Here is an 18765-nt window from a genome sequence, read left to right as displayed (position 1 = left end):
CTACTAAACTTCCCTCTTGCATTCATAATGCAAGACTAATGTATATAATGGAAGTGGCATGATCTAACAGTCTTTGTATCAAAAGACCCTTTCTATACAACGTTCATGGGATAATGGACAACAAATAATACACTAATGAATTCTAAGGTGGAGTGGATTAGTTTTTTGGAATAGCAGCTGGATTTTCATTAAGCAAAAGCAATATTGTGATTTCAGTATTCAGTTTACACTTTTATTAGATTTTGTATACAAAATAAGCTAAATTACAAAAAGGTAATTGCAGTTAAAGCTTCAGTTGCACTGTGTGATGTGCTGCATAATTACTGAACAGAGGGCCATTAGTTGCAAATATTCATCGGCACCATCAGCCAAGCATTTGTCCACTTCCTAGAAAGGGGGGGGAAAATAGTTTAAATTTTACAAGTTAAGGTTTGCAAATTATGCATTCTATTTAATGGAACAGTCAGTACCGCAAGCTTCTCTGCAATTGCTGATTTCTGCTTGTCATTTAGATCTTCTCTTTTAACAAGGTTGTCATGAAGCTGGTTGATTATCTGTGTGGCTGCAAATCCTTCATTAATCATATTCTAAAAAAAAAAAAAATCTTAAGTGAGCTAATAGTATTACAAAATAGTTAAAGGTTAACATTTTTGAATATTAAAATGACCCTCCATGGCATAATGAAACTTGTAGACTTTTATGCCACTATTTATTATTCCCAGTGCAAATTGAGGTGAGGAAATACAAGGCAATTCAATAACCACCATCTGTAATATTTAAGTGAACACTTTGTAACAATCAGAATGATCCAAGTTGGTGGTTTCAGATGTTGGTAATATTTAACATGAAAATAGTATTACCTTCACAGACCCTTCTAGTTTTTCAAACGAACTGCTGTAGCAAGACTGCAAAAGATTATCAATCATCCTGTCGGAAACCACCTATGCAAAAATTTATTTTACAAATGTCAGTATAGTGCACCTACACCCAAACAGTATTTTTTGACACTTTATACATTGTTTGAAATGCATACATAACTAAAATGCTTTTGGTCAGTCTCATTCCTCTGAAACTCCACATTTAAAAATGGGGGGGTATCTAAAAATTGGAACTGATTAAAAAAAATGAGGCTAAAGTTTCACACATCTATGATCTTTTTGTAGATAAGGCAAACAAATGATTCATGCACCACTTTCATTTTATTATATACAGTATTCAAACCTTGTTTTAAATGGCAGCAATTTGGGGGAATTACTATTTTTCTTAGCTCTCAACACCATGCTACAAATCTTGACTGACTAAAAAGAAAAAGCTGTTCATATGTCATCCAAAGTCATGTTCAACTTTTGCTGATGTATACTGGGAGCAAAAAAAAAACCCATTTAGTCCAATTCATGTTCATGGGGCCCACTTCTTGTATTGCTAGTCTGTTTTGGTTCCCTGGGCAGCACTGATAAATTGTAAAAATTTAAATAAGTATATGTTTACATTTAAAACGGATAACAGTTATTTGCACTCGCACTATATCCTTGTATGAAATGGAGTTAGCGAAAGGATAAAAAAAAACCATGTATGTGTATTTCTAAAATTAAGGATAGCAATTTCTTTCAAACTATTAACTTGGATTTTGTTTCAGATTAACACATTCACATTGGTTATGCCAATATCAACCAAAGATCTTAAACATCCTAATAAGTATGCAATCCTTTGAGGGCAGCAGCTGATATCTTGTCACACTAGTCTGCTACTGACATCGGATACCATGAAAGTTCTGTTGGTCACACTTTTACCAAAATACTTTATGTGAATGGCCTAATGTTTTGAAAGCTGTCACTTTAGTGTCATTTGTGTTTCTACTCCTTAGCAACTGGAAAATGCTTAAAGCAACCTCATCTCACTTTCTGATACCTCATATTATAATAAAATTTTCAACTTTTACTCACCCCAGCAATTTCAACAACAATACTGTCTGTAATTTCCAAACCACCCATGAGTCGTGCACAACTTTGTAGAAAGGTGATAGCTTTTCGTAAATCGCCTTCAGAAACCTGCACAAGTGCTTTAATTGCCTGAAACATAAATAGTTGGATGTTTAAAAGCCTACAATTGTACTTTTTAAAGGTCTGAGCTTCCTGTAAATATATTTTTGTACAATTACTTAGGAAATGGGTGAGCTGTTTTCTGATTACTAGGTGGTATAAAATACTAAACAGTGCTGTACACATTAACATTCAGCTCAATGATTTCCATACCTCTTGTGTATAATGGAGGCCTTCTTTCTGACAAATGTCTAAAAGTCGCTCTTCCTGCACCGTGTCAGATAAAGGCTTGAAACGAAACTTGGAACATCGAGATGTGAGTGGCTCAATGATTCTTTAAAAAAAAAACAAAAAAAAACGGTATAATCTGTACAACATGATTAACCATAATATATAAACAAATGGCTGCATAGTGGTACAATGGCTGTCACTGCCACCTTACATTTGCAGGGACGTGAATCACTTTGTATGTGTTTTTTTTTTTAAATACACTCCGAGCTGTGGCCAAATTTTGGGTGTTCCACGCCCAAATTAATCTAAAAATTTTTATCTACTTAAATGCTTAGTAGACACTACTGCATTTTCCAGAGACCCCTAAAAGTGAATTGCACCAAAGGAAAAAATATTACTGTTAGTTGTGCCTTTTCCTTGTTCACAGACCATTTGCTGGTTATTACTAGCTAATGTAGGTGATCATATACAGTGAAGCAAAGCTGAGCCAGCAAAAACCTAAGAGGAATGAGGTAGTCGGTAACAACATTACAGGTTAACACACGATCACTAGAAATAAATAAGAACATTTTAATTTGTCATCAGCTCACTAGATAAAATTCCAGACTAGAGTATTCCTTTAAAAAAGAAAACTAAGCTATTTCTCCTCACACTCCGGACAAGAACTTAGCACAGCATGAGAAAAGAGACTTACTTATAAACCTACATTGTGTGCAAACCACACACACACATACTTACCTCTAGCTATGTTGGACACTAATTCTCTTATTTCTTCAGGCATTGCAAAGATATGTCAAGTAGTTATTCTGAAGTACCACTCTGATAATGGGTAATTAACTTTCCTGGTCTCAGAATTGTGGCTTGTCAGTTGGGATGATACCAAGGGCCCACCCCGCTGTTGAGGTTCTGGCCTCAGTCTTCCTGTTGCACATGACAATGGTTATTTGGAGTGTGCTATTCAGAGAAGCAGCCATCTGAGGACCTGAAAGTCAGAGACTCTGCTGTACTTATCCGCTTTTGTACTGTAGCTTTGCAGCTGGGCCTTGTTCTGTCTCGGTTAGATCCAGTTTGCTCTTTGGTCTAAAGACAGTATTGGACACCTTGGCATTAAATTTTTATTTTATTAGCAATCTCTTGCATGGAATATCCATCATTTTTCAAAAACAAGAAATGGTTACGTTTACCAAAAATTTGCCTTATTTTGGCCATTTATGAACCCACAACCTAATGTGAGGAGTGCTTGAACTTGCAACCCGAGTAAAGACAATTTACTTGCTTTATGGAACAAATCAACAGGTTTCAATGGTGTTTACACGATTACAGAGGTTAAATGTGATTCATTAAGGATAAGCTATGACAGTTTACCATTAGGAGATAGGATTATTGGCTGCTGAAAATGGGTCTTTGCAGTCATATGTGAATAATAAATTACAAATAAGTCACTTCAAGCTGTAATTGCCATTAGTAACACTAGCAATATCTTAGCTATGTTTATCAAGGTGCTATTAAATTGATTTAAAAAGGTATCAATTTATTTCAAAAACATGAACTTTTGTATGCTGGTATGCACACACACACTCAAAATAATTTTATAACATCTAGCTTAGGAAGCAACAGTGGATGTCCTCTGTAAGGCTATGAAAATAAACATCACTATTCAAATAAAATTCAAATCTATTTGGAAAAAAGTCTTAATTGAAGGTTAATGCTGAGATTTGATTGTAAAGGAATAGTATCCCACCCCCCACCCCTTTTTTTTTTGCACATTACTTCCGCGATTAGCATTTTTATAATTTTTATTGTTGATTTGTATCATTGTTCATAAAATGGAAGATTTTTCTACTGTACTGCTCTGCTTTTTGGTTATTGGGTGTACTAACCACAGATTAAAACAAAATTCTACCTAAAATGCCCTAAAAGTATTGTTTTGCTCCTGATCCAATCCCATTTCACTCTACCTGAGATCTTCAATTTGCTGTTGTTCTATATTAAAACCATTAGGCATTCATGGTAGAAATATATTTGTTGATTTTATTTATACATCTCCTCATCTGTGGCACAAGAATTTCACAATGACCTTGCAGTATATTTGTCAATACAGATCTGAAATCTGATTATTGCTGCACCTGTAATGGGGGAAAAGAATAACATTTTGTTTAATCTTGTATGTCATTCTTTGACCAATGGCACCCTACTTTACAAATGTATCTTCACACACCTCATGCATCTTCCACAAACTTTTAACTATAACCTACCCTCTATCTTGTGATTTAAATTAAAAAAAAAATGTTGCTGTGGTTTTTTTTTTGTTTTTTTTTAAAACTTAGTAGCAGGATCATTAACTTGCAGTTAATAAAAGTGTCTGCCAAATAAAAAAAAAATAATGAGGCAGGAATGAATACTTAAAGATCACTGCAATGCAACATTTAGTGCATTCAACAACCCCTTTTGTGAAACACGAATAGACTTATATAAAATATGCTGTAGTTGGGCACTCACTTTACATCTTTTACACTCACGGAGCAGAAAGGCACACAGCGCATCAGAGGCCTAGAAGTGGGGGCTGGGTACCAGGACTAAAGTAACGTGTGCGTTTAACATGTTTAGATAATCAGGAGTGACAAAGGCATGTGAACTGTCCTGGTTCTACTTTCCATGAAAGGCATGTGAAGTGTCCTGGTTCTACTTTCCACTCTGATCACACCACTGTCCATGCACAGAAAAAAACACATTTCTTGTGCACTGATGCAACCTTCACGAGTCATAAGCATTGCATGCTTGGCAGACAGTGAGCAAAAATAAAAAAAAGCAAAAATAATAATAATGAAGCATACACAGGCAATGCAAGTGTATCAGCAATTTTTAATCGACCTTTAAATACATCCAAATGCGTACTTATTTTTAAAATGAATATCTGAACCCTAATTTTTATATAACTTGACAGCCCTAGTCTACTGTAAGGTGCATTCATGCACACACTCCCATGTTTACCCAATAACCAAACATACACACACATGTTTGGGGGTGTGGGAGGAAAACAAAAGTAGAGAAACCAATTTAGGGCTGGAACAACGTGCAAAATCTGCAAAAACAGTGATTAAGTGCAGGACTCAAACCCAAGTAGATGATTTCAAGTGGCAGCAGACCTAACCATTGTGCCATTATGCAGCTCAAGACAAAAAAAATTAAAATGTTATAAACATATATTTTAACATAGTCAATGTAACAGTTAACATTAGTATTTTACATTTCATTAGGAAAATAGTGATGTGTTTCCCAACTACTTTGTGTACTAACCTGCTAACATAATTACAAATCAGACAGAACCGTGTAGTTTTTGACTGTTTTTCCATGGTACGTCGAAGCGCAGCTTGAGCAGCATTAGTCATGGAATCTGCTTCATCCAAGATCACTATTTTAAATGGAGGGCACAGCTTGCCACTATACAGAAAATATTAAAACAAGCAAAGTATATTGAGATTACTTATAAACAGAACAATCAAGAACAAAACTTCCTTCACCTATAAGGAAAATGGAACTGAATTATAATGATCCTTTTTATTGTGTTTTGGCTCAGCATAACTTGCTTATTTTCATAGCTGCATAAAATATGTATGAAGACACCCCTTACATTCAACATGAGTTACATTTAAGCAAATTTTACATAACAACATCCCTTAACACCAAAATCAGACTACAAACAGCAATGAAGTAACAGATCCGACAAAGAACTGTAGCAAGAGAATTGCCCAGAGTGGATGTAAAGCAACTTGCTATCATGTCTATAAGTAGCACACAAAGCCATTTTATATATTCAGGCTATTCCAAGAATTTACTGGTAAATTCCATGACAGAGTGAATACATCAGCTAAGCTGGGTCACGAACCCTAAGAAGGTTTACTAAAGCAGTATCTCAGGTTCCCCAATTTCCTTAGTAGTTTTTTTTAAGATGATATGTGTGTTTCATTAAAGGCAGTATTACTGTATATACTCATTTAAGATAAATTGTCCTGGAATCATACAGTTAACTGAATTCATTACTCAGCTTCACGTTTTTGTGATTGCATTTACCTAATAACCCAGATAGGTCATTTTGAAATAGCACCAAAGTCATACTGAAAAAAAAAAAGGCAATGGAGAATGAAAGTAGGATATTTCTGAAGTTTAGAGCTACAGAGTTAAGGGTTCTATTTGGTCAGACCACTCTACAGTGTTGGATAAGGCTACAGAAACAAATCCGATTTAATATCAAGTGTAGAGATCAAATAAGACCATCCTGGGCATAAACTACTTCTACTTCTGTAATTGTACAGACATTATCCTAGCACGAAATCCCAGTTTCAAAAACTTTTCACAATAGCTTTTTGTCAAGAGAAACTGTAGCAATGATGATCTGTTATCTTATTTTAAAAAGCTTTCAGTATGACACCTAAAACTTATCACTCCCCATAAATGGACAGTTTACTGATGCAATTAAAATGACAAGAAGGAACCTGGGTTACACAGCAGGCTATGTCAAGCACAAATCAATGGCGGTTATGTTTAAGATGTATACTATATACTGTACTTGTTAGGGCTCATGTAAAATACAGTATGTTTTTGTAAGCACAAAAATAAAAAAATCTTAGCACTTAAGAAAGTACACACATACGTTAGTTGACTAATTCCAGGACTATGGAGCATTACCTTTGAGTAAAGTCTGAAGGAGCTTCAGGTTAGGCAATCCATGATTAAGAGCTAACATTGAAGATGTTCTTTTAATTATACAGGGAACTAGTATAACTGATTGCAACTGTTGCTTTAAAATTAGTTCTTCAAGAAAAACAGAGGGACACAAACAGAAGCAGGTGAAGGGTAAATTCCACACACATCTTAGAAAATATTTCTTCACATAATGGATGATGGATGCATTACCAAGCACATAATGTATTGTTTATATGTACTTTCATATACTTTGAAGACACTCAAATTTCAACCCAACAGTTTTTTTATGTTACATAAACAGAGACTAATGAGCTAGGTTGGAATAAATGGCATGTTCTTGATAAAATCTTTTATTTTGTTAGATTAAATCTGGCTAATAAAAAATGAACTTGAAATTATTTCAGACATTTTCAACTAAATTGAATGTTTTAAATTTTTTGATTTCCCCACTTTTTTGCCGATACAACATTATACTTGGCACTCAAATTAAATGTGTCTATAGGATCATTATTGTTCTGTGTACAGAGTACAGTGAAATTCTTACTTCCATGTAGCAATCAACATACAACAGGTCAGCACTCTCCATTGCCATGACTGGGTTAGGTTAGGCAGTATTACCATTCCAGATGTAAATTTAACTAGTGAGTATAACTAAAGTAACACTTGTAAAATTTGTCATCTGTTGCTTTTTTTTAACTAGATTACATTGCCATAATGTTACCAATTTTAACAGCAGCTATCTGACAATGAAAGCAACAAAAGCAAAAATATTAAATGTTGAAAACAAAAAATAATAATTGACATATCTTGATAAAAGAATCAGGTAGGATGGCTAGGCTATGCTTAATTTTTACTCTGAGTGAAATTCTAAAGGTCTGTCAATATTTATTCCCCTTCCACAAAACAAAAGTATTTACCAGTCTATTAAAGTCTAACTGAAAAGTAAATAAATATATTCATGCATAATTAAAATGCAATTTTTTCAAATTTTATATTTTACAGCTTCTAAATGATTACTATTGTTCTATGTACTTACTCTGTACGTGTCCCAGCCACGGCCAGCTGTGCAAAATTCTTAACCTTTTCTCTAACAACTTGAATACCACGCTCATCCGAAGCATTTAGTTCTAATACTCTTTGCCGAAACAGCTCTGGTCTAAAGGAGATATAATAGTAATAATATGTTATATTAAATTCCAAGTTCCTTTTAACATTATTCTCTCAGTAAACATTATACTTGCAATTAAAACAAGCAAAATATATCTAAATTATGAAAGGTATAAACTAAACTATAACAAGAGAAATTTTTTTTGAAAGTCTGCAAAAGGAGCTAACTAAAATGTTTCTTAAATATTCTTCCATCCATTTTCTGAAACTCTTTTTTTCCTATTATATGTCCCCAAAGCCTCCAGAACATGAAAGACCAAATTAAAAAAATAACGAAAATGTTTATATATTGTAAGGTATATTTTTTTAAAAAAACTTCCTGCATTAATTACTTAAATAATGAAAAACTAATTTTTACCACATAAACAAAAAAGGCATTATTAAAATATGGGTCAAAAATATTTACTGTATATGAAAAGAGCTGCCTAGCACTTTAAAAGTACATTTGCTTCTGTTCATACAGGCTGCAGGATTAAGCCATTGGAAAAACATCAAGAATGTTGTGCAGTCAGCAGTTTCGGTCACCCTGGCTGAAAGCCAAAATAGAATCAGGCTTTGACAAGTTGGATGCTCTGTGTGTAATCTTACCCATAGAGCTCTCTTGCTGCTGCCAAGATAGTGGAAGTCTTCCCAGTTCCCGGAGGGCCATAGAAGAGCAAATTGGGAAGCTGCAATAGACATAATACAAATTATAAAATATTTGAACAACATTTTAAACAAAATTACCAGATTACATTCCCAAAATATCAAAATAAATGTGTTCAAATGAGCATCATATGATTTACAGTTAAATTTAGTTTGCTAATAGTTGGATAGAGTTATTCAAAAATGTCCAGCTTTTAAGTAATAACTCATTTATTTCAACATGAAAACTTCAGGCAAGCAAAAAGGACACACGTTAAAAATAGGAATTACATCAGACTATAATAGATAGCAAATGGCAATGCTTGAATACACATTAAAAATTAACAAAAGAACTTTGGCACAGACTTAACAGACTTAAATTAACAGACTACTTTAAACAACATCAATTGTTGATTAGGATATACAATTGTAACTCAATTACTTAAATATGCATCACAATTTTTGAGGAATAATACTGATACATTTATAAAAAAAAAAAAACTATAGCCAGAGTTGCACTATACTGCCTCACTATTTTTCAATAGCATGTTATTTTACAAATGGCCAAAGACTACTTGAAATTGAATAAACTAAAGGAGACTGAATTTAAATTACAGTCAGGTTGGCGAGATTACAAAAAAAAAAAAAAAACACAAATGAACACAGAGAGATATAAAATAAAAGGCAATACACAACTCCTCAAATGTATATACTGTATATGCTATATTGATAAACAAATGCCTTATTCGAAGGTTCACTCCTGCCTTGCAATCAAAGTCTTCATTTTTGGCCTTTGGCTTTCTTTAACATTGGATAATGCATAATAACTAAAATGGACAAAGTGCTTTAAGACAAGTCCAAATATTTTCATTTTAATCTCGGCCATTCTTCAAGCCAAAAACGTTATCAAGTATTGATCCATGTCTTGAGATTATACACATACTGAAGAACAGCGTGTCATTTTAAGAAGGGCAAAAAACAAAAAGCCAACCATTGTTGTGAAATTCAGTCATTTTAAAAGAAGACTAGCCGTGAGTCTCATGTCCTTGCCAACATCTCTGTTATTACTCCGCATTACCTTTCCTCCTTCTGTTCTGTAGACAGCCAGATAATAATAAAGGAAAAAAAAATCATACTTATGATTATATATATTCTTTAACTATATGGAAGATACTTACCGCTCCATCTGGATTGATAAAACATTCAAATGCTTCAGTGAGAAAGAACACTGAACACGCACTGATCTTGCATAGCAAGCAGTGAAAGCAGTGAAGTGAAAAGAACTGAACAGACATTATAGACATGTATCCAGTGCCTGAATGTACACTTGAGCGTATTGGGGCGTACTTCACCACTGCAAGCCTTGTATACATCCATATTTCTAACTAGCTTACTCAGTCCAGCAGGAACCTATCTCAGCAAGCATCACAGGCAAGGCAGGAACAATCTCCAGAAAGGGCACCAGTCCAACACAGAGCAAACATGCACACGCACACACACACTTAAACATTCTCTATAGGGTTAATTTACAAACACAAGTTTATCAGTTGAAGTGTAGCAAGTTCAGTAGATATTTTAACATTGGGAGAGTGCGCTGCCATTCCTGCCTCACAGCACCAGATTATACATTGAGTTTGTATGTATTTACAGATTGATTGGCATCAGGGTCAGTAAGTTTACTCACCCAAAATCACTGTTCTCAGTTCTTTTAATACTATAATGTAAGCAAAAGTAACTCATCATGCATTTAAAAAATCTATAGGGGATTTGTGGTGTTTCAATCTGCTACAGTATGTCATATACTGTCTTTTTCTGAAGGTTGACGCTTTAAAAAAAAGCTAAAGCTTTTATTAAAAAAACAAGGCAGTATAATCAGTTCAGATTTATTGTCATGTGCACAATGTACAATGAAACTTCACTGATCATTTTTCACTACTCTCTCATTTGGTGTACATCCTGCTTCATGCCCTATGTAAAACAACTACACAGATTATAAAGGGGATTGTGACATTCCTTTTGTGTGCTTGTAGCAGCAGTTATGACAAACAAGTAACGTATCCTTACCAACAGGATCAAAACATTGTGTTAAAATGGTAATTTCTAGTTTCCTTACATTATCACAAGGATGCCTCATAAATGTAGAAGACATACTGCCTTAAATCAAAGCTTTTGCCACTTCAAAGTAGACATATTTCATAAGTTTTAAGGCTTTTCCTAATATGTATGGACACGGGATTCCATAGAACTCTATTGTAGACTACAAGAACAAAGTATTTTTAAAAATTCATAAAAATTACTTCACTTAACAACATACCTTTATGTGGCAAATTAATATATACCATGACTGAAGAAATAACTTGGAATTGAAAAATATTCCTTTAATTCATGTAACAACCAGCTTTCTCCAACAGTTCCAAACAGTATATGCTTATTTTAACTAAATATTCTAAACTATATCATTTGTTCTGTATTTCATTTGTTCTTGTAATTCATTTCAGACATCTTCAGGTACATTTTAAAAGATGGCAGAATTCAAAATGCATTTTCAAAAATATAAACAAAAAAAAAACACTCATTTCTATTTTAATGTAGCAGACAAGTCATTTTTATAACATAAATGTTTACAGGAAGTCACCCATATTTTTCTACATGTATAGTTTCTGCAAGATATTTCAATATGCAATTTAATCAGCTTGATATAGACATCTTTTTAGATACCTGTGAATGACTTCAACATAGCTTAAAAATGAATCTGTCCTTCACTAGTGCTTGAGTGTCAAATGTATTTATTGTAAAAAAAAAAAAAAAAGGTAATAATTTAGCATTTCAGTTTCAAAATAATGGTCAATCATTTTGGGTTTCCTCTCACGGTCCAAAGACATGCAGGCAAGGCTTGACGATGCTAAATTGGCCCCTGATATATGTATGTGTGTGTGTGTGTATTAGAAGTTCACTGGGTTTTGTGATGTATCTAGTGCAGTAGCGCAGTAGATGGAGGGAAGGCACATGCCTACTTTCCATCTGAGTGCAACTCTCTCGATTGCAGCCTGCAGCTGCTGGCTAGCCCTCCAAGGTTAACAGGGATGCAGCCTGGTGTGCAAGTCTTTCCACTAGCCAGTACATACTGTAGGTTCTCCATCACCAAGAATCCTGCCTGGGCTCCTCTTTGCCTCACATGGTAACTGGGAGCTTTGCATCTCCAGGTTAACAGGACAGGGTATCTCAAACTTACGGTGGTCTCCAGAGGTTACAGAGTGGACATGCCCTGGTGCGGGCCAACCATTGTCTCACTGCTTTGTAGTTTAACCTGGACCATATCCTGAGAAAAACCAACACAGTAGCAACATGCACAGGCACTTCTTAACATAATGAGAATATGGTTGCTGTCTGCAGCTGGAGGAGGCTACTGGTTGTGTTGTTTAACCCCTTACCACTGGACAACGCCTTCTTTTGGTCAAGATGTGCTACTGGGGAATTCACAGGTCCCAACTTTGACCTTGGTGACAACATTTACAGAAACTTTAAAAGCAAGGCAGCAATGGGCTGTACAGTGATGGGGGACAGTTTGAATGAACTGGCAACTCCTAGTCAGATCCTTGTACAGTACATCAGCAGCACAGGGCACACTGTCTGCTAGCAACTGGGACCTGAGGGGCAGATGCTTTTGGCACACCCTGTGTGACTGAGCATCTGTATTTAAGGACTGTACTGCTCACCCCTTTATTGGAGGTGTCCTAGAAAAGGTAGTACAAAAAATGCCCATTCAACTCACTCCGGGACAGGCTCCTATGCCTATCAGGACATAACATCCTGTGGTTGAAAAAAAGAAGAAACACTTTAAACTGGCAACCTGGAATGTATGAAACTCTTCTGGACTAATACAATAACTGACAGTTCCTATTCCTGAACAGTTCTTGTTCCTACTCAACTGAGGTGATGTAACATAGATATTGCTGCCCTGTGCAAAGCAGACTCCTGGATGAAGGATCCCTGAAGGAGGATGGTATGGATTACACCTTTTTCTGGAAAGGATACTCTGCTGATGAAGGCCGTCTTCATGAGAGGGGGATAGCAGTCAAAAATTAATCACAAGTAGGAATTAATGAAAGAATAATGTCCCTTCATATTTTCCTTGCCAAGAAGTGCATTACCACTCTTCTCAGCACTTATGTACCCACTCTTACTTCAGAGAATAAGGTCAAGGATCACCTCTACCAGTGACTTAATGAAGCTCTGCCCAAGATTCCCATGAGTAACAAAATCCTCTTGCTTGTGAACTTTTAATGTTAAGCCAGGCAAGAATAACAGGATATGGCGTTTGAGTGCTTGGTAGACATGGCATTGGCCAGGCCAATGCAAACGGCCTGAGAACTCTAACACTTGTGTTGAACATGGCTTAGCTATTACCCACATAACGTTACAGGAAAAGAACTAATATAAAACATCATGGATGTACCGCCAGTCTAAACATTGGTAACTAAATCGACTATATCATTGTAAGATGCAATTACATTAGTGATGTTCTTATAACCTGTGCTGCACTGACCATTGCATGACAGTGGCCAAATTTCGCACAAGTGTATGCAGCTGTCCAAGCGAAAAAGGGTGCCAAGAAAGGGCTTCACTTTGTCTGACTGAAAAGTGCCATGACTAAAGAAGAGTTTTGGCAGGGCTTAGCTGGAAAGCTAAAGGAGATTAATCCTTAAGCTACCCAAACAATCAGGTACAGAGCTATAAAACAATAATGGTTTGATGAGAACTTTTTGATTAGAAAACTGGGCATCGTGCACAAGCTACATAGGGCATCCCTGAATGAACCCATATTCTAGAGCTTTCAGACAACAATGGAAAGCAGCTTGTATGGAAGTACAAAAGACTGAAGAATGAATATTGGAAAACTAAGACAACTAAAATTTAAACATATGCAGATAGAAATGATATTTGTAACTTCTATAACTCAATTAAAACCATATATTCTCTTACTCCCTTAAACACAGCAGATGGTCTCACACTCCTCAAAAACCAATACAGAATTCTGTTAAGATGGGGTGTTCACCTTAATGCCCTTCTTAACCAATGTGCTCCTGTAGACCTTGCCATACCTGAGGATTTGCCTGAACACCTTACTATTCATTACCTCACTCTGTCACCAACCTTCCTTCAGGTCCCGACAGCTGTGCATGCTCCAAAAAACATTAAGTCCCCAGGAGCTGAAAACTTTCCTGCTGAGTTGTGAAAACAAGGAGGATACCACTGTACAAGAACATTCCATCAGTTTATTACCAAGCTATGGGAGAAGGAGGAAATTGGTTGTGCGCTGTGCAGTATCACCAAAAGTTGCTTCCAGCAACAGTGAAAATCTAAAAAATGTTTGGATTACATCTCACTTAAGACCTGTAAATTCTCAAGAATACGAAAATGGCTTAATAAATAAAAGTATGTAAAACTAAACAGATTAGAGAAAGAGAATGGAACTTTGTAACTGAACTTTCTCATGTGCTGCAAGTGTTTTTGTTTTCAAATGATGAAGTACTGGTTGCACATAAGACACACTAACATAGTTCTCTCAGGACAGTGACTCTCTGTAGATTCCTGAAGCGGCTTCAGTGCCTTATTCACTGACTCAGGAAGCTCAATGTCCTGCCATGTTGGAGCCAGGTGCCATGTCTTTCTGTCATCAGAGAGGACTTGTGACAAAGCCCATTGTTGCTCTGTAATCAGACCATGCTCATGTATCCCATCTGTGCAGGCTTCAGTGCCACCTTCTTTTCCCAACTGTGGGAAAAATGGCCCACCAGCTTTCTCCACATCCCTGCAGCATGATCAATGCATTTGTCAACTTTAACAGCATTCAGGTGGCAGAAGCAAGAAAGAAAAAGAGAGCAAGGTACAATCCTGATTGAAGTTACATTTACAAAAAACAAACATTTGCAAAGTTTTATTAATATTGAGGTAAACTGGTTATATGTTACCTCTAGCTTCTACCTATCTAAATGATGCGTGATGGATTGTCTACAAACTAAATAGGGGAAATGCTGATTTACATGTTACCCTTGCCTATAACACCACATTTTAAATAAATAAAATTATAAAATCAGATTGCAGCAAAACTTAACAATCTAGGCCTTGGGGTACAATTGCCCACAACATCACACAACAGGCAATAGCGTACTTCAGGAAAAGGGGAAAAACTTACCCGACTATTGCTTTTGTTTTACGTTAGCTCAGGAATCCAGTTTGTTACCATCTCTGGTCTGTGTTTGCCAGTACACTTGAAACATTTACAGTATCTAGATGACTACATAGCACTCACATTAAGTCACCCTAACAGTGTATGCCAAATGAGGTAAACATAAGCAGTGTAAAGCATAACAGAATGGCAAATGTACTTAACTCAGCACTACTCTGTGTTACTAGCCAGTTTAATTTCTGAAATAAACACTGATGGCAAGGTGCAGTCTGTGTCCAAAACACTGAAATCTGCCCAAGTCATTTACTTCCGTAGATTTGATCATATTTTTCACATTGTCAGTAGTAAAACACACTAGCCCATCTTCGCATAAACACCAGCTAGCCAAAGCCTTCCGTAATGCCATAGTCACCACTGTGTTCATGGGGAAGTAGGATGTCTGTAAACACTAGTCTTTAATTCAAAATCACGGTTGATGAAGTGAATTGTCAAGCTTACGAAGGGCTCTGTTGTCCTACTTGACTAAAGATTGGTAGTCTTTCAGCTTTTCCAGCACCTGTTTGTAACACTGCTCATCTCCAAGATGGCCATTTTGGAAAAATACGTACGGGATAGAATACGGTATTGCTTATCAAGTTTGCTGATAAGGTACACAAAACCTTTTCTTTTGGACAGTATTTATCAGCACCGTGTCTTTACACAGGTAGTGGGTAATGGCCTGCATTAGTTCTTGCTGTGATTAATCAATAACATCACTAAATGAGTGATACCTGAGTCACAATGTACATTTCGAAAGAACAGAAGTACAGCTGAAATGATCTTTATCATGGGAGCTTGATTTACAAAAGTGCTGTGAACAGCATCAGGAGCTCTTTCAGACTTTCACTGATCTCTGCAAAGCATGCAACATTTAGGCCATTTTTGCTACTGATGTTAAAGCTTACAGCAGGATGGGGCTGTCAGTCAATATCACCAAAATAGAGGTGGTCCTCCAGTGGCGCTCTAGAACATCAGATGCTCCCAGTTTTTACAATTAACCTTTATCAAATTAAAATAGTTCTGTCATTTCAATACCTAGGCAACATCCCCTCTGAGATCTACAACACCGACCATAACATACAAAACTGGATTAAACAAGCATTGGCTGACTTTGGGAGATTTTAGCAGTGAGTCTATTAAAATAAGAACTTCTACCTACACACCAAGGTTGCCATATGCCAAGCTATCTGCATACTCATCCTCCTCTACAGCTGTGAAGCCTTTTCACCTATACCCAACATATGAAGTTACTTGAGCAGTACCATATAAAATGCATCTTGAGTCTCAAGCAGCATGATTAGGTATGTTATACTGACATACTTGCAAAAGTAATGAGAGCATGATCATCCAACATCAGTTTTGGTGGCTTAGCCATGTAATACGGATGTCCCAGAACTGACTGTCCCAGTGAGTAATGGGTGGTTTTATATATATATATATATATATATATATATATATATATATATATATATATATATATATATATATATATAGTCACACACGTATGAGTAGGAGGCAGCTGAATGGCTCAAGTAATGGTAATTCCACAGCCGAATTCCCTGCAGACCTTTCCCGAGAAATCTTGCCAGGTTCCGGTACGTCAGAAGACGTCACCTCCGAATCCGGGCCCTTCGATGACGTCACTTCCTATATGGGCCTTTAAAGCCACCATCTTACCACCAAGGAATCAGTTCTGTGTTGGACTCAGTATTGTGAATCTCAAAACCTTTTGCAGCCAGGGATATTATACGGGTGGCTGCCCCAAACCTTTTTATGATGTCTGGTCTGTGTTTTTATCACAATATATATATATATATATATATATATATATATATATATATATATACACAGTATAATATGTGTCATTAATATGTTTACTAGCTCTGGGAATCAATTAAAAAAAATAACTTTTTAATCGCAATTAATTGCATTTAACATTAAAATATGCAATCATAAAATATATAAATCATGAAGTAAATATACACTGAATCACAACATTAATGTAGAATCAACAGAAAGGAATTTTTAAAAATTTAATGGCATAGTTTAAACTTAAACAATGACCTGAAACCTGACCTTTTAACAAAATCCTACTTGAGCAAGTACAACCTGAATTTGAATGCCTTCCTAAAAGGCAAGTTGAAAAGAAGGCAATAAGAAAGAGAGACCAATGTATTAATTCTCAACTTGGCATGGCATATGAGACACAGGACATGTAAAAGCAAAATTAATGATCCAAACAACTGTATACTTTAAATGCACTGTTAACAGTTTGACATCCGTGGCAGAGCGACGGGCGCTGAGCAGGCTCCTGTCAATCACGGAGAATCCACTGCATCCACTAAACAGTATCATCTCCAGACAGAGGAGCAGCTTCAGCGACAGACTGCTGTCACTGTCCTGCTGCACTGACAGACTGAGGATTTTGTTCCTCCCCCACACTATGCTACTCTTCAATTCCACCCGGCGGGGGGGGGTGATAGGGGGGGTTGGGGGTAAGGGGTAAACATTAACATTATTCAAAGTTATTGTCTGTCTGTATACCTGCATTGTTATCACTCTTTAATTTAATAGTTTCTTTATGCTGCTGCTGGAGTATGTGAATTTCCCCTTGGGATTAATAAAGTATCTATCTATCTAAAGACTGAGTTAACTGAAATTAGCATCTCTTAAATGAGCATACATTAAAACTTGTGTTAAATCTCTGCAAATGCCACCGTCAATTATTATTCACCATCAAGGACTTTATAAATATACTCTAAACAAGTGTTTTTCAACTTGTGTGCAATGATATCTACCCAGGTGTGCTGTATAGAACCGCCAGTATGAGCAGGCAAATGGACAAAGCAGCTGGGAAAATGCGTCCAAACTGCTCACTAGTGCAGTTTCTGCAAACGGCAACCTCTCAGCTGCTTTTTTTTTTTTTTTTTTGCCAGCATCTGTGATAGTCCTACCCCTTCAAACTGTTTAGCAAGTGTACAGATTTAATGCTTTTAGTGGTGTGCCTGGGGGTATTTTGGGATACAAAAAGTGTGCCATCGTAGAAAAATGGTTGGAAAACACTGCTCTACCTACACCTTTGCTCCTGGCACACTAAAAAGTTCTCTGTAGTATTACTTGGGTGGTTATGCTGCGTTCTTTGCATAAATTTGCAAAAATACTGCAAACTGGAATAATGTGCAGGGATAATCATTACACTTCTGTTTCGTAGAATTTTAGCATTATATTGGGTAGTAAGCCCTGAGAGCTCCCTGGTGGAATGGCAAGTTAAATGCAGAGGTACTAGAGACTTATTTTGGTTTTAGTGCCACTCAAATTAAATGTATTTTGCAAATATGTGATTCGATCTTCTTACAAAAGCATGACATTTAAAAAAAAAAAAAAAGAAGAGACAGAGCATAATTTTTACTTTCGCTACTTTTCTTTACTATTTGTCTCAAGACAACCATAAACACCACTTCCTCCTATTCCCCTGTATCTATATCGGTATAAATAAATGAAGGTAATGAATACCAGGACCACACACTGATATGTGGCAAGGCGCTGTGAAACGTGTAATGTGAAACTTTGAAATTAAATCTTATTTCTCCAAATTTTTAAAGATAGTGTATATACTTTACTGGATGTGTATGAAACTCTTTAGGTTTTTTAATTATTGTTTTGTCATTTAAAAAAAAAAAAAAAAAAAAAAAACTACATGAAAATGCCTCCCTGACGAAAGCACTGCCTGATGAAATTGCCTTATGGCCAGCCCGGGATGCGACAATATTT

At 36.0% G+C, this 18765-nt stretch overlaps 1 protein-coding gene across 2 annotated transcripts in view; it reads right to left on the bottom strand.

Moving 5' to 3' along the window:
• Nucleotides 1-218: 218 nt before the first annotated feature.
• Nucleotides 219-18765, bottom strand: part of rfc4 (replication factor C (activator 1) 4) — a 66816-nt gene continuing 48269 nt past the window's right edge. For both annotated transcript variants that reach the window (XM_028794604.2, XM_028794603.2), the window contains exons 4-11: nt 8730-8809; nt 8011-8130; nt 5568-5711; nt 2253-2373; nt 1944-2069; nt 861-941; nt 471-587; nt 219-387 (exon numbers count right to left, since the gene is read on the bottom strand). In XM_028794604.2, coding sequence (XP_028650437.1) covers nt 292-387; nt 471-587; nt 861-941; nt 1944-2069; nt 2253-2373; nt 5568-5711; nt 8011-8130; nt 8730-8809 — 885 coding nt within the window. In that variant the 3' untranslated portion in view covers nt 219-291. The remainder of the gene's footprint in view (nt 388-470; nt 588-860; nt 942-1943; nt 2070-2252; nt 2374-5567; nt 5712-8010; nt 8131-8729; nt 8810-18765) is intronic.

This window comes from Erpetoichthys calabaricus, chromosome 2, assembly GCF_900747795.2.
Source record: "Erpetoichthys calabaricus chromosome 2, fErpCal1.3, whole genome shotgun sequence".
NCBI classification, from domain to species: domain Eukaryota; kingdom Metazoa; phylum Chordata; class Cladistia; order Polypteriformes; family Polypteridae; genus Erpetoichthys; species Erpetoichthys calabaricus.
The sequence above is the reverse complement of the archived record's forward strand: the minus strand, read 5'-3'. Positions and strand labels throughout refer to the sequence as shown.